We start from the raw sequence: 26,628 nt of genomic DNA on the forward strand, positions 1-26,628 counted from the left end.
TAGGGAAATGCAAAGCTACAAGAAACCACTCCGTTAGAAAGACTATAATTTAAAAGACAAAAACAGGGATTGGGAAGGATGTGGGAAATCATACATTGCTAGTGGGTGTGTAAACTGTGCAGGTGCTTTGGAAAAGTCTGGCAGTTCTTCAAAAGTTAGGTATGAAATTATATGATCCAGCAATTCTACTTCTAAAGATGTAAGAGGAATGAAAACATGATTACCCAGTAACTTGAACACTAAGTGAAGAGAAATGAAAGTCAGTCGTGTCCAACTCTTTGGGACTCCATGGACTGTAGCCCACCAGGCTCCTCTGTCCAAGGGATTCTCCAGGCCAGAATACTGGAGTGGGTAGCCTTTCCCTTCTCCAAGGATCTTCCCTACCCAGGGATCGAATGTAGGTCTCCCATGTTGCAGGTGGATTCTTTACCAGCTAAGCCACAAGGGAAGCCCTTGAGAACTAAAGTATTTATAATAGCTGGTCAAGGCTATGGTTTTGCCAGTAGTCATGTATGGATGTGAGAGTTGGACTGTGAAGAAAGCTAAGTGCCAAAGAATTGATGCTTTTGAACTGTGGTGTTGGAGAAGACTCTTGAGAGTCCCTTGGACTGCAAGGAGATCCAACCAGTCCATTCTGAAGGACATCAGCCCTGGGATTTCTTTGGAAGGGATGATGCTAAAGCTGAAACTCCGTAACTTTGGCCACCTCATGCGAAGAGTTGACTCATTGGAAAAGACTCTGATGCTGGGAGGAATTGGGGGCAGGAGGAAAAGGGGACGGCAGAGGATAAGATGGCTGGATGGCATCACTGACTCGATGGACATGAGTCTGAGTGAACTCCGGGAGTTGGTGATGGACAGGGAGGCCTGGAGTGCTGCAATTCATGGGGTTGCAGAGTCGGACATGACTGAGTGACTGAACTAAACTGAAACAGTGGGAACAACCCAAACGTCCATCAACTAATGGGTGAATATTTAGGATGTTAGGAATATTCATACAATTTTATTCAACAATAAAAAGGACATGGATGAACCTTGAAATTTTATGTTGTCGGAATAAAAAGCTGGTCACAAAGGACAGCAATATTATATGACTCCACTTACATGAAATGTACATAGAGGTAAATCTACAGAAAGAATATAGACTTGTGGTTGCCAAGAACTGAGGGTGGAGACTGTTAAATAACATCAAGTTGAAATTTCTTTGAATAATTCACATTTGAACACACTATATATGCAGGTTTAGGAGGTTTGGAAACACTTCACTCACAATACTTTGTTGCTTATACTACCACAAGTTTAATTTTCAAAGGAAGTGGATGGGGGGGGCAAACCAAAAAAACCCCAAAACCCTCCTTCCCTTTTTCGCACAGAAATGTAACTAAAAGGCATTTCCCCCATTACTATTCTACTTAAAGTGGCAGTATAGTTCTAATAGAATTTTTAAGGACCAGTAGAGTTCCATAAATAAAACAGGTCTACAATAACCAAGAGGTTTGTTTTTTAAAACAAAACTGAATACTGATACGCTTAAAAATATCTGTAAAGATGCACACCAAAATGTTATTAGCAGTTATCTCTGAATGGTGGAATAATAGGTGAGCTAAAGATCATCTCAGCATAACTGTATAATTTTCTCCAGTGGATATGAATTATCTATGTAAAAAACATACATTTAAATCAAATGACAAAGAGCCAAATATTAGTCTACTGAGTAAGCCACTTTCTATTTGAAGGTTCAGTGTGATGAGCAATGTTTAAAAGGTTTCTACTGAGAAAAAATAAAGGAGTAAATCATACTAAGGAGTCTTCAACTACGTTGAAGTAGTTCAACTAACGACACAAAGGGTGGTGAAAGAAATAAACACAATCACTGAGTTTAAAAGTATCACATTTTAACACTTCTGAGTATTAAATGAAAGTAACATTGGTTAAAATACCTGGCAAGTAGAAAGCACCTAATAAAGTTTGTTGATTCTCAAACTGAATGTCTTTGCAAATAAAAATGACAAATGCATCCATACATAACTAATTTATAACAAACAAATATAAATTATTTCACAGATCCTTTTAATGAACAGTGTTTCATCTTTAAGACAACAGTTCTTTAACCATTATCAAGATTGCTTTCAAAATACTTTAAGGCACTGAAATAGACGCATGCATAATTTCAACACAATTAAGTAAAATGAAAACTATTCTAAATGACAGAAGTATATAAAATAAATAAGATCACCTTTATAACCTGGATAATGCATAGTAATTTAACCAATAAATTAAAATTTGTAAAATTCAATATGTACTTCTATATAACAGGCCTACAATGCTTTTAAACTGATTGAGGCCAGTTTTCAAACAACTACTTAGGTCAAATTGTATTCCACACCTAAGATGCTGACTTATTTTCAAGTTTGCCTTCCTTTGCAAAATTCAGTTTGTTTTCTAAAGTCAACATGTTTGGGCTACATTAGACATTTAATTAACAACTTTAGAATTTTACACTTTCACATAAAAAGCTTTATGAGGTGGTTCTCACTTTAGAAAACCTTTAAGAATATCACTTGTGGTAAAGTTTTCACAGTTACAAAAATGAGGGTTATTGCTGATGATGAGTCTTTCTCTAAAGAACTTCCTCATTGTGGTGTACTCTACATGTACACCCAAGCAAAGTTCCAATATGTCTTCTGGATAATAAGTATGGTAAACTGGAAAACCCATAAGGGAGGCTTTTCTATACATGTGAGAACAATATTTCCAACAAGAAGCCCCTTCATATAAATATATGGAGAATCATAAATTGACATATTTATGCAAAGGAAAATTATAAAATGCTTCATGACAGGCCTATATGAAACATTTTCTTACAGATTCTTGAAAATTATCAACAGTCATCTTATGTATGATCTTAGCATCCCCTCACTTTTTTAAGAATGCCATTATTTTTGTTTCACTAGCGAGAGGGCTCTATCATGGCCGTAAACGTTACAGACAATAAATATTTTCTGTTATGTGTCTGTTTATTTCTGAGGGTGAATGACAAAAGGAAAAGTCTCTCCTTTGTTCTCCCTCTCTCCCTGATAAAACGACAGAACTCTACCATGTGGAGGGCTGAGAGCTAGAAAAGCAAGCATTCTCAAAATGGATTTCAAACAGAAGATATATCTTATAAACCAGGTCATCTAGTTGTGTCTATTTCCCTTTTGTTATCCCTGAGCCTTTAATAAAAACCTCATTTAAATATTGCAGCCTTGTCTCAGCTGTGCTTATAGAAGATCAAGCACAAGTTTATCTCACGATCAGTTCAGCATTAAGGGGTGGGGGAGGGAAAGACAGTTTAAGAACAAACCGTGGGGGACCAGGATAAAACTTAAAGGTCTAACAGCCCCATTTCAGTAGTGTCTTATACTGCCATGGTGAAGCATGCAGGTTTTATTTTCCTAGGGTGAAAGCTTAGTGCAGGATTTCCTGAAGATAGGTTCTCCTACTACATACCTAAGAATTACTGGAGATTAAAAATGTAGAGATCTAGGACCCATCCCAAATACAACGAATTGTTAAAATGTGTGCAGTAGGTGGCAGGTAATAGGCATTCTGAAAGCTTTCCAGGTGATCCTTAGGCATTAAGGCTTGAAGATCACTGCAAATCACTGCTTTACAAGATTAGTTCTTTCAAGGGGTCTGCAAGGTCAAAACTATTTTCATAATTATATCAAGATGTTATTCTTGCCTTTTTTCCTTCACTTTTTCAAGAGTGTACAGGAGCATTTACCAGAGGGGACATGATGTGCATATGAGATCCTATCTGTCTTCTTTAAATCAGACAGTAAAGATGTCTTGCAGAAAATAAAATACAATACCACATTTCCCACTCCATCTGTTGACATTTTGGAAAATGACATTTTTCATGAAAATGTTCTTTACATTAACACATGTTTTTAGTGAATAAATATTTTATAACCTTTTATTTTAAATATAACATTAATGTGTGTAACACACATAAACAAAAGGTCTTGAGACCAAAAAGTATGAGAACTTCTCTTTCCAGCAGGCATTCAGTACCCTATGAACATTACTGCTGATAGGCCCGGTTGCTTCATTCCTTGGCATACTCAATGTATATTTCACTTTAAATATGATTCAACAGATCATCTGCAGAAAGCTTCTTAAACTTATTTTCAGGCAAGAGGATTTAATCTGACAGTGAAATACTCAAGTTGAACCAGTTTTAGTTAAAAATCTAAGATGTGAAGCAGGTTTTCCTTAGTGACATCTAACGTAATAAACAATCCTTTAATATGTAAACAGGCCAACTGATGTATGAAATAGAAAACCACACTTCACATGATGCATTTTTAAAATGTTAATTAGTAATGTGACCACATCAGCATTAGATTCTATGTGAGTGGTGCCAAACAAATGGCTCACTCCAAATGTCAGCTAAAAACAAATCCCTAGTTTTTGAAGGAAAATAAACTAGGGAATAAACAGGTTCCTACAGAAAAAAAGAATTCTTTTAAATCTACACATTTTTAAAATGTTGAAATATGAGTTGGCACATTGATACTGACATTATACTAAGCTACACAGTTTTATTCTTCAATGAAAGTACATCCCAGATACTGTTAATATTCGATTGTTGGAGTACGCAAATTGGGAACATTTCTGAGGTTTAGCTGTGGTAAAAGCAGACCTTTTCAGCCTTATGATTGTATCTCAGATATAAGAAAATTAAACTGATGCTTTTAACCTGCCATGTACAATTTTTTAATGTATTGCCATTAAAAAAATCTGAGACAGCTAACATTTAAACAAATCGTTGCTGTTTGGGAATGATATTTGAATGAAAGATGCTGTGCACATATTTCCTACTTTATACCATATTAAGATTTTAAATGATAAGTTATTGAATATATCTTATGTTGAATAAATGATATTTGAAAATAAGTAAATTTTTCTTTCTGAGTAGCCTTCTGGAAAAAGTTCACTGAATATAGTTTCCAGTAATACTTTACTTTCCTAACTTGTACTTATTTTAAAATCTCATCAGCAGGGAATTGAAACAGTGCAAAACCCAGAAAATCTGACTTTCCCTTGTTTTGATTTGCATGTCCACTTATGACCATCATTTTGGGGAAACTTTCCACTTAGTATATCAAAAATCAATGCTATGAAAGTTCTTTAAAAGGTTCAGCGGTTTTTTTGAGTCTCTGAATGATTACAGCATTCTGTAAATCAGCTTCTTCCAGTGTGAGTGTTTCATCTAGCAATTTGAGGAAAGGAAGAGCAGTTGCCAGGGAAAAGGGAGGACTCCTCTGAGATCCCTGGTATTTTTCGATGAAGTCTTTGATGTGGCTTATCCTGTAAAACAGCACAAACTATTAATGTAATTTTATGAAAACCTGAATTAGCTAATTTAAGGTGAAGTCTGGGATTTTGTTAAATATAATTTAGTGTGAACTTAGTGATGGATCATTATATCTTCTCACTTTTGCATATGCCTAAAAATTTATATAACAGAAAAATCAACATAACTAGCTCTGCATGGATCAGAAACGGTCCAGTCAGTAACCCTACACAGACATGGGCTTTATCTCTTCCATACCAGGTGATGTTGTATGCAAATCTAGTTAAGAAAACACTTAACCTGCTGCAGGCCTATTTTCAGTTAGTATCATGAACACTATAATGTAATATAATCACTGCAATCTTAAAGGCAGCTCAGTTATTACATGTAAGTATATGTGTGTATACTTAAAGAGGGAGAGGACATACACAGTTCATCAAAAATAATTAACACAGATTTACAACAGATTTCCCTCTTGCACAAAAGGAAACAGATAAGATCATGGAAAGGCAAATAAGATATATTGGCATATGTTTTGAGCGAGGTAGTAGATAAGTTCGGAGAAGGCAATGGCAACCCACTTCAGTACTCTTGCCTGGAAAATCCCATGGATGGAGAAACCTGGTGGGCTGCAGTCCATGGGGTCCCTAGGAGTCGGACACGACTGAGCGACTTCACTTTCACTTTTCACTTTCATCCACTGGAGAAGGAAATGGCAACCTACTCCAGTGTTCTTCCCTGGAGAATCCCAGGGACGGGGGAGCCTGGTGGGCTGCCATCTATGGGGTCACACAGAGTCGGACACAACTGAAGCGACTCAGCAGCAGCAGCAGTACATAAGCTATTTTACTATTACTATTTTAACCAAGCACATATGTATAGAATATTTTACATGTATAATATTTCCTTCCCAAATTTTAAATCCTTTTAAATAAAGAAGAAAATCTACAAACAATATGTTCCTACTTTAAATAAAATGAAAAAAATTAAGAAGAGATGAATGACTAGAAAAATTTATCAAAGTAGTAATAGTGATGATCTCTAGGCGATGAAATTTAAATTGACTTCAGTTTCTTTCAGGACTTTCCTGTATTTTCATTCTTTTTATACAATTAACAATGGAGAAGGCAATGGCAGCCCGCTCCAGTACTCTTGCCTGGAAAATCCCTTGGACGGAGGAGCCTGGTGGGTTGCTGTCTATGGGGTCACACAGAGTCAGACACGACTGAGAGACAATATACACATAATGCTAAAAGGTCTACTTAAAAACATATTGAAAATAATTCTTTTAAAATTATATATCTAGTTAAGCCAGGAAACTAATGAAATAAGTGGAAAAAAATCAAAAATATTTCATTAACGTCCAAGAATTTCCATTGTCATGATACATTATGTTTAGAGAACTATTTATTAAGATTCTTGGTTAGTTCTTAAAAATAACTATTGAGTGACTTGAAAAGAAGAAATATTATTAAAACTCAGGGGGCGGAAATCAGACAAATAATGAAATAGAAGACTCACCTATGAGAAATGTTAAATTTTTGGACAATCCTTTTCCCGTTGGCTAACCAGATCTGTATATTAGTGATGGGTTCCAGATTGTTTAGTGGGACAGCAGACAACTTATTTTTATTCTCAACTTCAATATTCTTAGCTTTAGAAACAATTTTTGGTGTAGCACTAGGAAAATCCATACAACAAATCAGATGGGTATTTTTCAGTAAGCAGAACTTTATCATTAAACAATTACTCTAAAACTTTTACAGGGAGTATACATTTTAGGAAGATTTTAGCCAGTCACAGCTGTTCCCCCACTAACACATAAATATATTAGTATCAGTTGTATCTATCATAGATGATGATTATAGGAATTTAATGAAATTATGCATATCCAAGTAAAATGTAAGACTGTAGAGTGTTATATAAGTATACTTGAATACTACTTAAGTACATATATATTTGAATAGTGCCTTCCAGAACAATTTTATAGTGCTGACAGATCCATGGACTTTACCTATGTCCCAGGTTAAAATTTCTAGAAGAAATAAGTTCTCTGTAGAGAATAGTCCTTGGGTTATAAACGAAATAAAGTATTTCTCCATCACTCTGAAGGTCACACTTGAATATTCTTATACTCGTGGATGAATATGCATGTATATACCGTACCAATCTTGATAATTCATACATGAGAATTCATAAAAATAAGAAGCAATCCTATATTTAACCTCTTTGCACATTCTGTCACAGGCATAACTAGATAAGATGAAGACTGCAAAGTCTGAAAATAATTAAAGGCTTTGATACTAACTTTATCAGGCATTATTTCACTTGTATTACTTCAAAATTCAGATACTGATTGGATGAATGCAATGCTGAAGGCACTGGTTACAGAATACTATCTCCCAAAGCTAGCCTATATACCCTATGACATTAATGGCAAAGCTCAAGTGGTGGGTGCAAGGGAGAAAAAATGATTTACCCACACAATTTTGTCCAATGTCCTTATTAAACCAGGCCCTTTTGATCTGATAAAACCAAAAAAAGCCTTCATGATTTTTAAGTGTAGTGCCAGCTTGTGTTATTTTCACTAAGGTGAATATGATTTAGAAGTTCTCATAAAAGTTAACATGAAAAAAAATCTCATTTTCAGTGGGAGAAATGATAAACTCTATATATGTGGTCTACATAGTGAAATAATTAAAAGCCGAATATTAGTCAAGCCTCTGCTTATGAAAAGCACAGACCATGAGCCTACTCACCTTCCCAGTCTGTGACCTTGTCCTGAGAAGGGCTGGAACACAGGCTTTGTTGACATACATACTTCATTTTTCTTATCTTCAACTTTAACATCCACCTCCTCTTTATCAAAAACTCCCTGTAATTCTAAAGGTAATTCCCTTGGAAAGTAAAGAAAGGAAGCTAAGAAGCTACTAATATCCCTTTTGTTCCTCTGAAAAACATATTCTATATGCCAAAAGAATTAAAAAATATACAAATGAGGCATATAATATTCTATATAATAAAAACTACATCTATTTAAAATAGTTAAAATAATACAGTTAGATAATATGAATATCAAAAGCCAAGAACAATATAGAAAAACTTTTAGAAATTAATTTTTTTATTGAAGGATAACTGCTTTATAGACTTTTGTTGTTTCTGTCAAACCTCAACATGAATCAGCCATAGGTATACATATATCCCCTCTCTTTTGAACCTCCCTCCCCATCCCACCCCTCTAGGTTGACACAGAAACCTTGTTGGAGTTTCCTGAGCCATATAGTGAATTCCCGTTGGCTATCTATTTTACATATGGTAATGTAAGTTTCCATGTTACTCTTTCCATACATCTCACCCTCTCCTCCCCTCTCCCCAAGTCCATAAGTCTATTCTCTATGTGTTTCTCCACCACTGCTCTGTAAATAAATTCTTCAGTACCATTTTTTTAGATTCCGTATATATGTGTTAGAATATGATATTTGTCTTTCTCTTTCTGACTTACTCTGTATAATAGGTTATAAGGTTCATTCACCTCATTAGAATTGATTCAAATTGATTTGAATTGATTTTTATGGTAAAATAATTTTTAAAATTACAAATTCATGAACAGCTTGAGCTATTCAGTTTGTCCAGAGTAACACTGAAGTCATGAAACATTTGATGACTACATACTGCTAAAATTAAACAATTTGATCACTTTCACAGATATCTAAATAGGATTAATAATGTACAAGAAAAAGCAAGATCTTCTTTCATTTTTTAAAATGAAAATATAGCTACATGCTTGTTCCAGAAAAGCAAGACAAAAAATATAAATACAAATTGACTTAGTGACAGTCCCCTCCCTCCAAAGTGACTGTCCTTAGAATTCCTCTCTTGCTAAAAAACTGGGGTGAGTCTCCAAAATTTTTTCTCTATATATAGTAAAATACCACAGATTTGTAATTTTTCCCAAGATGGTATCATTCTATACACACTATTCTGTATTTTGCATATTGCTATTCTGTTTTAAAGTAGATCAAGTACAAACATATAAAATACTCTTTTCATCTTTTTCTAACTGATTTGTAAGAAATGTGTATATATTCCATTTACAGGATATAAGTACAACAAGTATTCCCAGTTTGGCAATTGATTTTACTTATCTTTCTTATATTACTTCTGGGATTCATGCCAACTATAGTTATATGCAACAACATGGGTGAATACCCCAAAGAAATAAACTGAGTAGACACAAAAATTAAACATAGTCCATTTATATAGAGTTCAAAAATAAGATACAATGAAAAAAGCCTAAAGAAAAACAAAAAACTATTTAAAAAAAGCAAAGAACAAATTACCACTGAAGTTAGGATAGCATTAGTTTTGTGATATTCCTACCAATAAAGTATACTTTAGTCTTATCAAGGATTGTTGTTATTTAGTTGCTAAGTCATGTCTGACTCTTTTGCCACCCCATAGACTGTAGCCCACCAGGCTTCTCTGTCCATGAGATTTTTCAGGCAAGAATACTGGAGAGGGTTGCCATTTCCTTCTCTAGGGGATCTTCCCCACTCAGGGATCAAAACCATGTCACCTGCATTGGCAGGTGGATTCTTTATCACTAAGCTACCTGGAAAGGTGGCTATCATGAATTAAAAAAGGGACAAATCTGAACTGAGACATTCTATATAATTTGGGCCCATAATCATCAAGTGTCAAGGTTATTAAAAAAGACAAAAACAAAAACTCAGTAACTGTTCCATTTTGAAGAAATGAAAGAGACATGACATTTAAAAGCAATAAGTAATTCTGAATTGGATGCTTTCGCTATAAAGGATAGTATTAAGATAAATAGCGACTCCTGAAAATGTCTGACAATTAAATGATAATCATACATTAATAGATGGTTGTTTTGTGGTTACAGAGGTAAATATATTTCCCTTTTTTTTAAAAGAATAGTATTAAGATAAATAGCAACTCTTGAAAATGTTTGAGGATTAAATGATAATCATACATCATTAGATGGTTGTATTGTGGTTACATAGGAAAATACATTTTTTTTTTTAAATAAAATATACAAACTATTCTGGATGAAGAAGCATTACTTTGGCAACTTACTCTCAAATGCTTTTAGAAAAGTTCTTAGTACTTCACTTGTGACTTTTGTATAAGTTCGAAAAATATTAAAAATTAATTATATACAAATATAATACAAAATTAATTATATACAAATTATATACAAATATAATACAAAACAATTTATAATTTGTATGTACACTGTACATATACATATGTACAGACCTATATATGTGTATGTATATATTGAAAATTGGTTATATACAGAATATTATGAACCCTTCTGAAATAAAAACTGACCAAAATAAGTACTTTGTACCATTAAATTGATGTCACACATAAAATCATATGATAAGGACAGTGCTATGGGACAGAATTTAATTTTGTGTATTTTTTTAATAAAGCAAAAGCATGAATATGAGCATCAATAGCTGAAAGAATGTTCATGCCTTTTACACATTAATTTATTAATTTATCATGAAAGAGTAATTGAGATACTAGTCAACTTTGAATATAATTATAAGAAAACATAGGAGTAAAATCTTCAATGCCCTGACATAAGTGATATTTTCTTAGCTATGACACCAGAGACAAAGATGACAAAAGAAAAAAAATCAATAAATCAGACTCTTCAGATTAAAAACTTTTGTGCTTCAAAGAGTACCATCAAAAAAATGAAACAATAACAAACATAAAAGAATGGGAGAAAATAGTCTCAAAAATACATCACAAACTCTTACAGATCAACAGCAAGGTAAATAACCTAAATTTTAAACGTAGGCAAGGGGGAATCCCCTGGTGGTCCAGTGGTTAAGGCTCTGCACTTTCACTGCTAAGGGCTCAGGTGGCAAGGGTAAAAAACACCAACAAAGGATCTGAATAAATATTTCTTCAAAGAAGATATCCATGTGGCCTACAAGTACATGAAAAGATGCTCAGCATGACTGGTCACCAGGGAAATGCAAGTGAAAACCACAAGATACCACTTCTTAATGAGTAGGATAGTTATAATTTAAAAAACCAGTGTTGGCAAGGATATGGAAAACCGGAACTAACAAGCACTGGCAAGTATATGGAAAAACTGAAACTTTGATACACTGTTGGTGGGAATATAAAATGGTACAATCACTTCGGAATACAGTGTGGCATTTCTTCATAAACAGAGATAACAATTCCACTCCTAGACCTGAGAGGATTGAAAACATATGTCCACATGAAAACTTGTACACAAATGTTCAGAGCAGTATTATTTGTAATAAGCAAGATGTGGAAATGACCCAAATGTCATTGAGAAGTGAATAAACTGAGAAGTGAATAAACTAAATGTAGCATATCCATAGAATGCAACACTATTTGTCAATAAAAAAGGAATGAAGAACTGTTAAAAGCTACATGAATGAAATCTGAAAAGACTATGTTGAGTTAAAGAAGTCAAACACAAAATGATTCCATTTATATGGAATATTCAAAATAGACAAATCCATAGAAATAGAAAGAAGACTGCAGTTGTGCAGGGTTGTGTGGAGGGGGAAATGGAGAGTGGAGAAGTGATTACTAGCATGGGGGTTCTTTTTAGGGTGATGAAAAAGGAAATATTTTGGAATTAATAGTGCTAAAGTTGCATAACTCTGAATATATTAAAAAATTATGAATTGTATACTTTAAAGGAGTAAATTTTATGGTAGGCTAATTTTATTTTAATAAAGCTTTAATTAAAAATAAAGCTGTTATTTTTCTTAAAAATTTAAACACAAGGATAGTCACATATTTTTTATAGTGGGAGACTTAAGAAATAATCAAATCACCAACAACTAGGTAGGTATATATATAGAAATTATGGCTCATCATTGTAACAAAATAATATACAGATATATTCACGTATTTCAAGGTAAAGTCAAAACACATTTTTAAATATATGCACAATTATGTATAAATCTATGAACAGAAAGTGCCAAAATGAAATTCAACAGAAATGTTAATAGCAGTAATACTTCTGCTATTACTTCTGGGTAATGAAATTACGGGTGATTTTCAAGTTTTTATAAATATTTAACATAAAACACTACAGGGCAATGGAAATCACAATTTAACAACTATAAAGATCTTTAAACATAATTATTAAATAACAAGTAGGATGTGATGTGGTATTAAGTAACACTTGGCAAAGTGAATTAATTTAAGTCAGATTTTGGTTGATCAGAATTCACATTCCTGACTCTTCAAGATTACAGCTGTGGTTCTCTTAAGAAAACCCATCTTATGAAAAGTTTGAATTTAAAAGAGAAAAAGTATTTTTCAATGTGTAAGGATGTGTGAACAACTTTAAAAAGGAATCTTCCAAATGAAACATATCTAAAATATCCTTCTGCTAACAAAGATTGCTTACCCTTTTTTGATGGAGTTCAGAAACTGTTGACTTGCACCATCAGAATAACTTCTGAAATCATCATTGACAGTGAATCCATTTTTCCATAATTTTATACTTACATCTACCTGCAAAGCAGTAAGAAACAAAATGTATAATGTTAATAAAATGTACTAGTAGATTAAAAATCCTTTGAAAATTTCTTCTATCAGTATATATTTTATGTATCAATCTTTTCTCTAAAATTGAGATATAACTGACATATAACACTATTAGTCTTACAAGTACAACATAATGATTTGATGTATGTATATATTGCAAAATGATTACAGAATGAGTATAATAATTAACATCCATTACACAGTTAAAAAATTTTAAATATACCATTCATAAGAGCTAGCTTCAAATATAAAATATCAAAATTATAATGTTCATGTATAATCTAGTTCATAATGAATAATATTTTAAAGTAAGTCATTAATGATTTTCTTTAGGAGAACTCATTTGGAAGAATATCCTGTGCTCTATCTCAGAGGACACTAATACTGTCTGGTCAGAATAGACTTCTCAACAGTTAGAGAAATCTGAAATGACTTGAACATTAGACTTTGAACATTAAAAATAAAAATGGGGGAAAAACAACTAAGAGTAACTAATAGCTATTCTTTCAAATGTAATCTATCAGTTTGGACTTCCTGGGTGGCTCAGTGATAAAGAATCTGACAGCCAATGCAAGAGAGATGGATTGGCTCCCTGCTTCGGGGAGATCCCACATGCTGTGGAGTAACTAAGGCTGTGCACCACAACCACTGAGCTGTGCTCTAGAACCCAGGAGCCGCAGCTACTGATGCCTGCATGCCGTAGAGCCAGTGCTTCACAACAAGAGAAGCCAATGCAATGAGAAGCCTGTGCGCCGCACCTAGAGCGTACCCTTTGCTCACCACAACCAGAGAAAGGTCTGTGCGGCACTAAAGACCCAGCACAGGCAAAAATAAATAAATCAATAAAACTATTAAAAAAAAAACACAATAATTTGCTTAAAAAAAGAACTGCCAGTGTTACTGTTAGCAATATTTCATCTCTCAACATCTTCTGGATCATCTCACTTCCTTGAAGCGTCAGACTCACTTTATACATTTTGAGGAAGTGTCTGCAGAATAGCTAAGACTGAAAAATCAGTTGTCTGTAAAGCATCCTTTCACGTAAAAACAGTACACCATGAAAAAGCAAACTGTTCAGCTTGCATCTCAAGCAACTGTACTCTTCCTTAAGATACTTCTGTATATTGCAGAAGAGTTTCACATATGTGTCTGTGTGTGTGTGTTAGTCTCTCAGTCGTGTCCAACTCTTTGCAACCCATGGACTGTAGCCTGCTAGTCTCCTTTGTCCATGGAATTCTCCAGGCAAAAATACTAGAGTGGGCTGCCATTTCCTTCTCCAGGGAGTGAATCTGGGTCTCCTGCACTGCAGGCAGATTTTTTACTGTCTGAGCCACCAGGGAAGCCTCATTTTATGTATATACTTCATATTTTATTATACAGAAAGTTAGTAAGATAGGTACTGAAGTGTTGGGATTTAATGGAATCTGTAAGTTTCACTGTTCTATCAAGGACATTCTTAATTGAAACCAGTGTTTTTCACCCCCTGCAAGTGCAAAGAAAAGAGTACAGTAATTACTGGTACAGTGTGGTGCTGTGTGGTGCCACTGCCTCATTTTCTCCTGAGGTGCCAGTTTTGTTGACCACTGCTTTTGCAATATCAGTGCAAACTCAATACAGTGAAAAAAGCAAATAGTATCTTTCTATTAGTAAGAAAGCTGAGCACAGAAGAATTGATAATTTTGAACTGTGGTGTTGGAGAAGACTCTTGAGAGTCCCTTGGACTGCAAGGAGGTCCAACCAGTCCATCCTAAAGGAGCTCAGTCCTGGGTGTTCATTGGAAGGACTGATGCTAACACTGAAACTCCAATACTTTGGCCATCTCATGCAAAGGGTTGACTCATTGGAAAAGACTCTGATGTTGGGAGGGATTGGGGGCAGGAGGAGAAGGGGACGACAGAGGATGAGATGGCTGGATGGCATCACCGACTCGATGGAAGTGAGTGTGAGTGAACTCCAGAAGTTGGTGATGGACAGGGAGGCCTGGCGTGCTGCGATTCATGGGGTCGCAAAGAGTCGGACACGACTGAACTGAACTGATTAGTACGAAAACAGTTTTGACCTCTAAAGGTCCATATTTTGAGAAACATCAGAAAAGAAAAGATTTATGGACACTTACCTGTTTCTTTTGTTCAGTGGGAGACAAACATTTGGCACCAACCTTCTGAGCTTCCTCAAAAAGGCTGTCAACAAAATATTCACAATCTGTTTGTTGACTATCACTAAGAGGTTGGTGGTCAGATCCTGTTTCACAAACCCTACACACAAACAGACACAAAAGGAAGAAGCATTTACTGACCACTAATTCTCTAAAAGTTTACATAAATTGTTCTAGTTAAGGGATCTAACACTGAGACACTACCTCCATGTCTGCAGTCAGAGATCCTATTTTAAATTAAGATAGTACATATGTGCCCTTGGGAAAAAGCCATTAACCTTTTTGGTCCAGAGCAGAGCTCTCTCAACTTCAGTCCATTGACACTTGATGAAAGATAATTCCTTGCTGAGCTGGCTCCCCATACATTGTAGGAGGTTCAGCAGTATCTGCGAGCAGTAGCATGGACATCCCCCACATCCCAGTTTTATAATAAAAAACACCTTCAGACAACGCCAGATGACCTATGGGGGTGGGATGGGTAAACCTTGCCATGTGGAAAACCACTGGTCCAAAGTGAAAAAAATATGTGTTCTTTGTAAAGGTCTCAAAATTGCTTTAAAAGGGTTACTGTGTAGTTTTTGGTAACAGAGAGCACTCTTAAAACAAAAGGTGATAATGTGTGAAGAACAGTCATAATCATAGCTTTGCCCCTTTGTGCACTTCAGAATAAAATTTCCCACTCAAGACTTTCATTTGTAGTGGTTTAATACTCTGCCTGCACTCATCTCACATGCTAGTAAAGTAATGCTCAAAGTTCTCCAAGCCAGGCTTCAGCAATACGTGAACCGTGAACTTCCAGATGTTCAAGCTAGTTTTAGAAAAGGCAGAGGAACCAGAGATGAAGTTGCCAACATCCGCTGGATCATGGAAAAAGCAACAGAGTTCCAGAAAAACATCTATTTCTGCTTTATTGACTATGCCTAAGCCTTTGACTGTGTGGATCACAATAAACTGTGGAAAATTCTTCAAGAGATGGGAACACCAGACCACCTGACCTGCCTCTTGAGAAACTTATACGCAGGTCAGGAAGCAACAGTTAGAACTGGACATGGAACAACAAACTGGTTCCAAACAGGAAAAGGAGTACGTCAAGGCTGTATATTGTCACCCTGCTTATTTAACTTCTATGCAGAGTACATCATGAGAAACGCTGGACTGGAAGAAACACAAGCTGGAATCAAGATTGCTGGTAGACATATCAATAACCTCAGAAATGCAGATGACACCACCCTTATGGCAGAAAGTGAAGAGGAACTGAAAAGCCTCCTGATGAAAGTGAAAGAGGAGAGTGAAAAAGTTGGCTTAAAGCTCAACATTCAGAAAACAAAGATCATGGCATCTGGTCCCATCAATTCATGGGAAACAGATGGGGAAACAGTGGAAACAGTGTCAGACTTTATTTTTTTGGGCTCCAAAATCACTGCAGATGGTGACTGCAGCCATGAAATTAAAAGACGCTTACTCCTTGGAAGAAAAGTTATGACCAATGTAGACAGTATATTCAAAAGCAGAGACATCACTTTGCCGACTAAGGTCCGTCTAGTCAAGGCTATGGTTTTTCCTGAGGTCATATATGGATGTGAGAGTTGGACTGTGAAGAAGGCTGAGCGCTGAAGAATCGATGCTTTTGAACTGTGGTGTTGGAGAAGACTCTTGAGAGTCCCTTGCACTGCAAGGAGATCCAACCAGTCCTTTCTGAAGGAGATCAACCCTGGGATTTCTTTGGAAGGAAGGATGCTAAAGCTGAAGCTCCAGTACTCTGGCTACCTCATGCGAAGAGTTGACTCATTAGAAAAGACTCTGATGCTGGGAGGGATTGGGGGCAGGAGAAGAAGGGGACGACCGAGGATGAGATGGCTGGATGGCATCATGGACTTGATGGACATGAGTCTGAGTGAACTCCGGGAGATGATGATGGACAGGGAGGCCTGGCGTGCTGCGATTCATGGGGTCGCAAAGAGTCGGACACGACTGAGCGACTGAACTGAACTGATGTATGGATGTGAGAGTTGGACTGTGAAGAAAGCTGAGCACCGAAGAACTGATGCTTTTCAACTGTGGTGTTGGAGAGGATTCTTGAGAGTCCCATGGACTGCAAGGAGATCCAACCAGTCCATTCTAAAGAAGATCAGTCCTAGGTATTCTTTGGAAGGACTGATGCTCAAGCTGAAACTCCAGTACTTTGGCCACCTCATGCGAAGAGTTGATTCATTGGAAAAGACTCAGATGCTGGGAGGGATTGAGGGCAGGAGGAGAAGGGGATGACAGAGGATGAGATGGCTGGATGGCATCACTGACTTGATGGACATGAGTCTAAATGAACTCCGGGAGTTGGTGATGGACAGGGAAGCCTGGCTTGGTGCAATTCATGGGGTGGCAAAGAGTTGGACATGACTGAGTGACTGAACTTATCAGATATTTACATGAAGTAACAAATTCTCCAGTGAAAAAATAACAATATTTGGTATAGAAAGTGTTCACAAAACATCTGTTAATATAAACACTTATTTATCTTTTTAAATGGACTATGAATGAAAGGTGCTTACATTTTTGAGTGTTTAAGACAAAAAGAACATAATAGAAAAATAGATATTTCATCTCAGATAAGGGATAATAAAGAACTCTATATTAATAAGAACCACAATCTTTACATCTACAATTTATTGGGTGCCTGCTACATGCTAATACTATACTCAGTGTTTTGAATTGGCTAATTCTCACAAAAACTTTTCAGATATCTATGTATGCCCCCTCCCTTTTTAGAGGAGATATTGAAGCTCAAAGAATCTAAGTTGCTCAAAGGCCAGAGAAGTAGTAGAAGACAGGGATGAGATTCAAACTTAGGTTTATTTGACTCCAAAGTCATTATATTTCCACTATGACTCCAAGACAGTATAACAGAAGGGGCTAATGAAGTAAACAGTTACTTTAATTTTTCAGTTATATAACAGAAATAATAAGTGAGCAGAAAGAAATTTAACACTTTTCAAAAAACTAATCACAAAAATATTTAGAAACCACTAAAAATCCATTTAACGTGAGTACAGCAAAAAACACCAACTTTCAAATACATTACTCATAGATACTTAACAAATAATCATAATGAAAATATACTAAATCAGTGAACTGTGATAAAAGTAAAGATAGTACAAAGAAAATGCACTACTCAACTTACCATTCTTCCTTTATACTTTCAAGATTATCCACTTCTTTCATTCTCTTTTGTTTTACTACAAAAGGAAAAGCTAAAGTTTTTAATACAGTATTTTAAATAAATTCATTCCCCCATATGTATTAATATTCTTTAAGCTATTATACAGTCCTAAAATAGCACCAAAGAGGTCTTAAGAACAAATGACCAGACTCAAAGCTGTCACTTTCACCTAGAGTAAAGCAATAGTAAAAAGTAAATTCAGGATTTGGATAATCATCTGGTAAAAGAAAGATCTGTAAATATTATGATGAAAAATAATATACCCTTTGATTTAATAACAAACAAAAGCAAATGTAAACATTTCATTCAACTTTCAATAGTAACAAAATATTAAATCAATATAAACTGATTCTCACAATGTTAGGAGAAAGCAAACTGACCATGTTATATCTTTCGACCCTGATCTTCCAGATTTCTGGAAACTCAGAAGACCAACAATATAAGCTATATACATAAAATATGTCTACCACAGCTGTTTTTCATCAGGAAAAATTGAAAATGCAGTAAGTGGTCATGATATAGCCGCTTGATGGGACACTGTGCTATGCTTAGTCACTCGGTCATGTCTGACTCTTTGTGAACCTGTGGACTGTAGCCCACCAGGTTCCTCTGCCCCTGGGGATTCTCCAGGCAAGAATACTGGAGTGGGTTGTCATGCCCTTCTCCAGGGGATCTTCCCAATACAGGGACTGAACCCAGGTCTCCCGCATTACAGGTGGATTCTTTACCATCTGAGCCACCAGGGAAGCCTAAGAATACTGGAGTGGGTAGCCTATACCTTTTCCAGTGGATCTTCTTGACCCAGGAATCAAACCAAAGCCTCCTGCATTTCAGGAGGATTCTTTACCAGCTGAGCTACCAGGGAAGTCCTGATGGGATATTATGTATCCCTCAAAAATACTTATGAAGAAAAAGATACTATATAAGTGAAAAATATAAGACAAAAATTTCAGCAAAAATTGAATATGAAAAAATGGAGAGAAGAATGAAAATAGCTATTGTTGGCAGGTAATAAAATTGTGGATTATTTTCTTTCTTTTCCAAACTTTCTGCAATATTCTTGCCTTTACAACAAAAATGATGTAAGAAATAAGCAAAGAAACCATGGACATTCTAGTGGTCCAGTGGCTAACACTCCAAGCTCCCAATGCAGGAGGCCCAGGTTTGACCCTAGGTCAAGGAACTAGATTCTACATGCTACAATTAAGAGCTGACGCTAAGGGTATGCTGCAGCTAAAGAACCTGCATGCTGCAACTAAGACTTGGTACAGTCAAATAAATGATAAAAAATTTTAAAAACAACAAGTTGATTTTAAAAATAATCAAGCAAGTCAATGTTTAAAACAATCCAAGCCATCTGCCCTTTGAGAAGTCCTGGAAGCAAGGTTACCCTAGATAAGCATACCAAAAACTCACACCGTGGTTTCTAAATACAATTTTCCTAAAAAAGGGAATCATGGCTCCTTAGAGAAAATTCTGACTACACAGGCAGAGAAAGAACAAGTGAACCTGAAACATACTGCTCCAGAAAGTAAGATGGTGCTCAGTGAATGATGAAGACATAAAAGGACACTGAAACTACATGAAGAGGCTCCCGCTGGACAACTCTGGGAAATGGAACATCAAAGTAAATGATGATACTAATGGATTATACTCATTGAATAAAACAAAAACCCATGAGGAATCCATACTATTATTACAGATCTAAAAAAAAAATCAGGAAAAGATGGACTTTTAAATAAACTCAACAACCACATGGAGTTATCATTACAAAAATAAATTCTAGATATAACCAAGATTTAAAATTTAAAAATTGAACTTGGCTGACATATATAAATTACTACATATAATACAGGTAACTAATAAGAACCTACTGAATAGCACATGGAACCCCATTCAATACTGCAATGACCTATATGGGAACAGACTCTAAAGAAGAGTTACATATATATATAAAACTGACTCATTATGCTGCACACAGTAACACAACATCATAAATAATTATACTCCAGTAAACTGCCCTCCCCACCCCCACTCCCAAAATGCACTCGAGGGTGATGTCAGCAAAATGAGGGAACAGGCAGTTGCAAGCTATCTCCACAGAAACACTGAAAGATAAGCAGAAACTGTTAGAAACAACTTAGTCAGAACTCTGGAAAGCAGTCAAAGGTTTGCAGCTATCAAATGAATGATAGAAAAATGCAACTTAAAAACAGCAGGGAAAACAAACCAATTTAAAACTGGGCAAAGGACCTGAACAGACATTTCTCCAAAAGATATATGAACAGCCAATCAGCACACGAAAAAGATGCTCAACATCACTAGTTACAATCAGATACCACTTTATACATATTAGAATAGTTATTATTTAATAAAACAAAAATAGTAAGCATTGACAGGGATGTGGAGAGATTAGAGCCCTGGAACCCTGCTGGTGGAAATGTAAAATGGTGCAGTGGCTGTAGAAAAGAATTTGGTGGTTGAGGCATTATTCACAAAAGCCAGGAGATGGAAGCAATCCAGATGTCCACCAACAGATAAATGTCTGAACACCACGTAGTATATACACACAAAGGAATATTTGTTGTTGTTCAGTTGCTAAGTCATGTCTCCACATTTCCTGCATTCCAGGTGGATTCTTCACCACCGAGCCACAGAGCCCATAAAAGCCACTATTTACTTTTTAAATAATTAGTTGCATTCAAAGAGAAAACATTATATATTAGTATTGTTTTTATGAAACTATGGTATAAAGATAAAGCAGTGCGTCTCAACCAGGAGGCAATGATGCCACTAAGAAGACATCTAGCAATGGCTGGAGGCATTTCTGGGTTGTCAAAACAACTGGGATGAAGGTTGCTCCTAATATCTATTAGAGGAGGTCAGGGATGCTGCTGAAAATCCTACAATGCATAAGACGGTCCCCACAAGAAAGTATTGCCCAAAATGTCAAGTGCTAATGTTGAGAGACCCTGATATAAAGCAAAGTCAGCATCTTTGCTGGCTGCAATGAAGCCGAATCCGCCTGCAATGCAGGAGACCCTAGTTCAATTCCTGGGTTGGGAAGATGTGCTGGAGAAGGGAAAGGCTACCCATTCCAGTGTTTTGGCGTGAAGAATTCCATGGAGTATATCATTCATGGGGTCGCAAAGAGTCAGACACCATGAGTAACTTTCACTTTCTTTACCAGCTGCTCTACCAGGGAGGAGAGGGGGACAACAGAGGATGAGATGGTTGGATGACATCATCAACTCGATGGACATGGGTTTGGGTGGACTCCGGGAGTTGGTGATGGACAGGGAGGCCTGGCGTGCTGTGATTCATGGGGTTGCAAAAAGTTGGACATGACTGAGAGACTGAACTGAGCTGAACTGAACTGAACTACCAGGGAAGCCCTCCAAGGTGCTTAGCCAAGTGCAGAGCAAGGAGGAGCCATCCTTAAAGCATCTCACTATGTTTCCCATTAATAAGTTATTATTCTCTAGCAAATTATTACTATGTTTTATCACTTCATAGTTTAAGCTATTGATAAATTGTTTTTACTTGTTCCATGAGAACAAAAGAGAGTGAAGAACTGACCTTGCATTCAAACTATCCTGTGCTGGAATACTGGCTACATCATTTTTGAGCTTAAGAATTGCTTAACTTCTCTAAGTACCAGTTGCCTAACTTGTAACTTGGATATAATTATCCTCCTAAGAAGGTTGTTCAGAGAACAAAAGAGATATCGAGACTACAGTAATGTTATGCTCCTTTCTCTTTTCCCAGTCCCCAATTATAATCTCTGTTACAAGGACTTATAGTAAAAAACACCTTCAGATTTAGTCTTAAAGTTTTAATTTCAACATGGCTGTGAAATTTCACTTTTCATTTCACTAGATTAACTTTAAAAAAACATTTGTATTCTTATAGAACCTCCCACTGCTGTGTGCAAGGTACCAGTTTAGAACGAATGGTAGAAGGACAGACTCAGTATCAATTAACAGGAAGTTTACAGACTAACAAGGAAAAAAATATACTGAATTACTAATTGCAAACACAGCACAGAATTGTAAAGTAAAAACTCATTCTAGGAACTTTCCTGGTGATCCACTGGTTAAGAATCCACCTTCCAATCCAATAAGGATGGGGGTTTGAGCCCTAGTTAGGGAACTGAGATCCCACATGCTGTGGGGCAACTAAGCCCCTGTGCCACAGTGAAGATCCCACGTATTGCAACTAAGACCCAATGCAGCTAAATAAATAAATGGTTTTGGAAAAAACAAAACTTATTCTATAATAGATATAAAGTTACTATTATTTTAGGTATTTCTACCATAAATTAGTAACATGGAAATGAACCATGTAAAAATTTTATATCCATTGAGTGAGCATCTACAACTATCAGTCATGTGACATGAAAGAACCTAAGTCATGTACATACTGTATGTAGAAAATAAAAAAGCCATCTGACAAATATCGAAGTTACCACTATGAGGCTGGGCATCAGAATGGACAGATGAACACAAGTTCCTTCATTCTGCTTCAGTTTACTTCCAATTAGTATCACTACCATCTTACACTTGTATTGTATATCACAGTTTACTAAACACCTTCTCAAATATTATCCCACTTACTCCCAACAACTGTAGTAATAAAATCAGTCAGGAGCTAGAGGAAACTGAGCTATCTGGAATGCATCCACTAAAAGGAAAATCCAGTCAAAATAAATTTAGACTACCAAGAAATGTAATCTTTTAATGTATACACTAGAATTTGAAAAGAAAAATATGCATATTACAAATTTTACTTATTTTTAAAAACATACTACAGGCTATTTTTAAAAAAAGATTATTAATTTGAATCAAGATATTGTTACACCTAGGCATGCTATGCAGAAACTAGTTTTTCCTTTAAGGATAAAGTCATTCAGCACAAGGGAAAAGAAACCAATGAATCACCTTTCAGCTACATCTTCTACAGAATAGGATTAGGCTGCCAAGAGCAAACTATGGCAGCATCAGATTCAAACACTAATAAGACAGTTATTTGTATATTTTGTGAATTCTAGTTTATTAACTATTATGTATATAACAACAAAAAAATGAAATCTTTTGGAAAGTTTTAGCTTAGCTTAGCTGTAATCCCAGTAGTGAAGAATATACATTTTCTCTATCTTCTATTAATAGAAAAAATTGTTAAGGAGGGAGTTATATGCTCACAGGGACCACAACGATAGTGACAAAAGTAATTTCAATGAGAAAATCCTAGGAGAAAGGTGAAACTTCTGCAAAAAACCCTCCAGATCCCTGAGTCAGCTACTGTTTTGACACCAAGATATTCTCATTATAGAATGGGCTCCATACTGTTATTTCCCTTGCAAAACCCATCTCAAATACAATTTCCTTTAGAAAACCTTCCACGATTCCTCCAAAAGGCATGAATATAGAATTACTAACACAAGGATAGATCAATTATGTACTCTTTGAATCTGCCCTACATTCACAACCACAACCCTAGTACCATTATCTCTACTAGGTGGTTTCCCCACATCCATTCTTGTTCCCATCCAATTCAGTTTCCACACACAGGAGTCAAGGTGACTTTTTTTTTTTTTTTTTTAATGACAAGCAGCTTATGGGATCTTAGTTCCCAGACTAGGATCAAACCAGGCCCTCGGCAGTCAAAGTATGGAATCCTAACCACTGGACTGCTGGGGAATTCTCTTTTTTTGTTGTTTTGTGTTTGTTTTGTTTTTTGTCAGGGTGACCTTTTTAAGATACAGATTTGATTATGAGACTTTCCTGCTTCAAATCCATCAAGACCTCCCACTATTCTTCAAATAAGATCCAAATACCTTGGATAACATGACAAGGAGTTAACTGCAATGTTCTCTCACTACATTTGAGTAGTTTGAAAGTTCTGGTATAAATGTTTTTTAAAAAAGAAAAGAAAAAACTGGTCCCCAAACCTTAACATTATTTAAAAGGCCCCGCATCATCTCTGGCTGGAACTAACCACAGTCCCTTCAATTCACCTGTTCTGATCTTCAGTTCCCCAAACATTCTCAAGTCTTTGTGGAACTGATTTCCTTTGCCTGGATCTTTCTTCCCTCCTTTTGAAACCGTTCTGGTGTCCTTTCTGGGGGCGGGGGTGGGGTGTGGGGTGTGGGCTGGGGGTCCGAAGAGCTCCAGTACTGGGAGTCTCCTTCACCTAATTTCCTACTTAATCCATAATAACTGAGCTCAAAGATGACCTAATTCCTAGGAAAATCTGAACTGATTTCTTCAGTCCCCGGTTATATGCTCACACAACACTGAACATTCCTTCTTTTCCGCTTCTTTCTAGGTAGAGGATGACATGGTTAGATAACCATCTAACCAAAGGACAGGAGTTTGAGCAAACTCTGGGAGACAGCAAAGGACAGAGGAGCCTGGCTTACTGCAGTCCATGGGGTCGCAGAATCGGATATGACTTAGCATTGGAAAAACAACAGTTAGGTAAGTAGGCATTTACTTGTGTGATTATTCGTTTCCTCCAATGACAATGCACAAACCTATAATGGTCACTGTCATAGCGTCAGCACTCAGCACACAATAGGTACTAAAAACATTTGAATGATAAATTTAGTTAATTAGCATTAAATATTCAGTAATTAAAGTCTTCGTGTAAAGTATTTACGACATGCAGGGCTCAATACGTAGTAGTTTCTGCCTTGCATCACTTTTGCTGTGTGCTTAATTACTCCCTCCATTCTGCACACAATTCTTACTCATTTTCTGGATTCCACCAGTGCCTGTCTCTGGAGAAGGCAATGGCAACCCACTCCAGTACTCCTGCCTGGCAAATCCCATGGACAGAGAGGAGCCTGGTGGGCTGCCGTCTATAGGGTCGCACAGAGTCGGACACGACTGAAGCGACTTAGCAGCAGCAGTCCCAAAACACACCTGAGCCACGACAATGAAATAAGGAAGCTTGATTTTCACGTCGCTTATAAAATCGGTCCTATTTTACAATCCCACATTAGTAGAGGCTGCCAGTTTCCTATCTTTACTTTCAATGATCTCTTGAGTACGCAGAAACCAACGCTGGAAGCCACACTAACGTTCGTTATTGCTAACAAGCAACAAACTGCAAATAAAAATGGACACAGAGGAAAAAAAGAAATTAAGTAGGAAAAGAGAGACCATCAAGTCTACAAAATAAAAGTGAGTTTTAAGAGCCAACTAATGAAGTTACCTAAGAAAGGTCCACCCCACACAAACATGCTCTTTATTTCTGCGCTGCGAGTCTGCATTTTGAGAACAGAGAACTCGAAGTTTCCGTGCGCCCGCAGAGCGAGAAAACCACCGGGGCGCGTGCCCGGAGTCGGCGGCCCCGGAGCCGCGCCTCACCTGCGCGGGCCCCGAGTCCGCCCCGCCCGCCGCCCCACTGCGCCCTTTCGGGGTCGCGGACCGGAGCTCCGACAAAGACGGGGCGAGGCGGCTCCGCCAGACCCATCCAATTCATCCACCGGGCCCCGCCCGGCGGCCGGCCCGGCCCCTCACCCAGCCGAGCGCGGCGCGGCTCCGGGAAACTCACCTCCCGGCGCGGCCGCTGGAGGGGGCCGCGCCGCGCCGTCGCCTCGCGGCCTCGGTCTGTCTGCTCAGGGGCCGCAGGCGCCGCCGCCGCCGGGCTGGACCCCCTCAGGTGCGGAGCACCGCCGCCCCCAGGCCCAGTCGAGCTCGGCGGCCGGGCCGCTGGAACCGCGCGCGCCTCCCTCGGTCACCGCCGCCCGGCGCCGAGTACGCGCCGAGGCTGGCTCTGCGCAGACCCGGGCGCGCGCGCTCGGGGGCGGGGCTGGCGGCGGCGGCTCGCCCAGTGGCCCGCGCCGATGGCGGCCGCCTCCTTCCTCTCGCGGACGCGGCTGCTTCCTATCCCTTCACTCGGCGCGGAAAACGCAGGGAGCCAGGTGTGGGCTCACCTCAGAACTCGGCACCAACTTACCTGTGTACTTCGTCAGCCTCTGACTGAATCTGTGGAGAGATTTCCCTGCATCCTGACCATGTTGAACTTTACCTGAGCCCCGAGATTCCGGGAAGCGAAGGTTAAAAGCACTCACCCCCCGCCCCTTCCGTCCCCCCGCGACCCTTTCGTGTCCCTGGAAGGTCTGACAATAGGAAACCACACTTCCCCACGCGGTTTATTCAGACTCACGGATGTCCCCTTGTTTACCCATGACAAGGTCAGACATAGACCCTCCAAATCGCTGTTCTCTTTGCCTCATGATTGATTGTCGTTACTGATTGTGCCCACTGACAATCTGGACAAAATACCAGCTACCTTGTTTTGACCAAACTTAAGGTTCTCTCC

At 37.5% G+C, this 26,628-nt stretch overlaps 1 protein-coding gene across 3 annotated transcripts; it reads right to left on the reverse strand.

Moving 5' to 3' along the window:
- Positions 1–1,874: 1,874 nt before the first annotated feature.
- Positions 1,875–26,343, reverse strand: UBXN2A (UBX domain protein 2A). Of its 3 annotated transcripts, none has more exons than XM_040224536.1 (7): positions 26,263–26,343; positions 18,259–18,313; positions 15,045–15,183; positions 12,789–12,895; positions 8,104–8,241; positions 6,866–7,024; positions 1,875–5,358 (listed from the first exon to the last, which is right to left on the reverse strand). In XM_040224536.1, the coding sequence occupies exons 2-7, from the start codon at positions 18,297–18,299 to the stop codon at positions 5,166–5,168; spliced, it is 777 nt and encodes a 258-aa protein (XP_040080470.1). In that variant the 5' UTR covers positions 18,300–18,313; positions 26,263–26,343; the 3' UTR covers positions 1,875–5,165. The 3 variants fall into 3 exon arrangements, with proteins under 3 accessions (XP_040080470.1, XP_040080468.1, XP_040080469.1); XM_040224534.1 differs by lacking the exon at positions 26,263–26,343 and adding an exon at positions 25,858–26,101; XM_040224535.1 differs by lacking the exon at positions 26,263–26,343 and adding an exon at positions 25,224–25,346.
- Positions 26,344–26,628: the final 285 nt, after the last annotated feature.

Source organism: Oryx dammah, unplaced genomic scaffold (genome assembly GCF_014754425.2).
Source record: "Oryx dammah isolate SB20612 unplaced genomic scaffold, SCBI_Odam_1.1 HiC_scaffold_25, whole genome shotgun sequence".
Lineage (NCBI taxonomy): Eukaryota > Metazoa > Chordata > Mammalia > Artiodactyla > Bovidae > Oryx > Oryx dammah.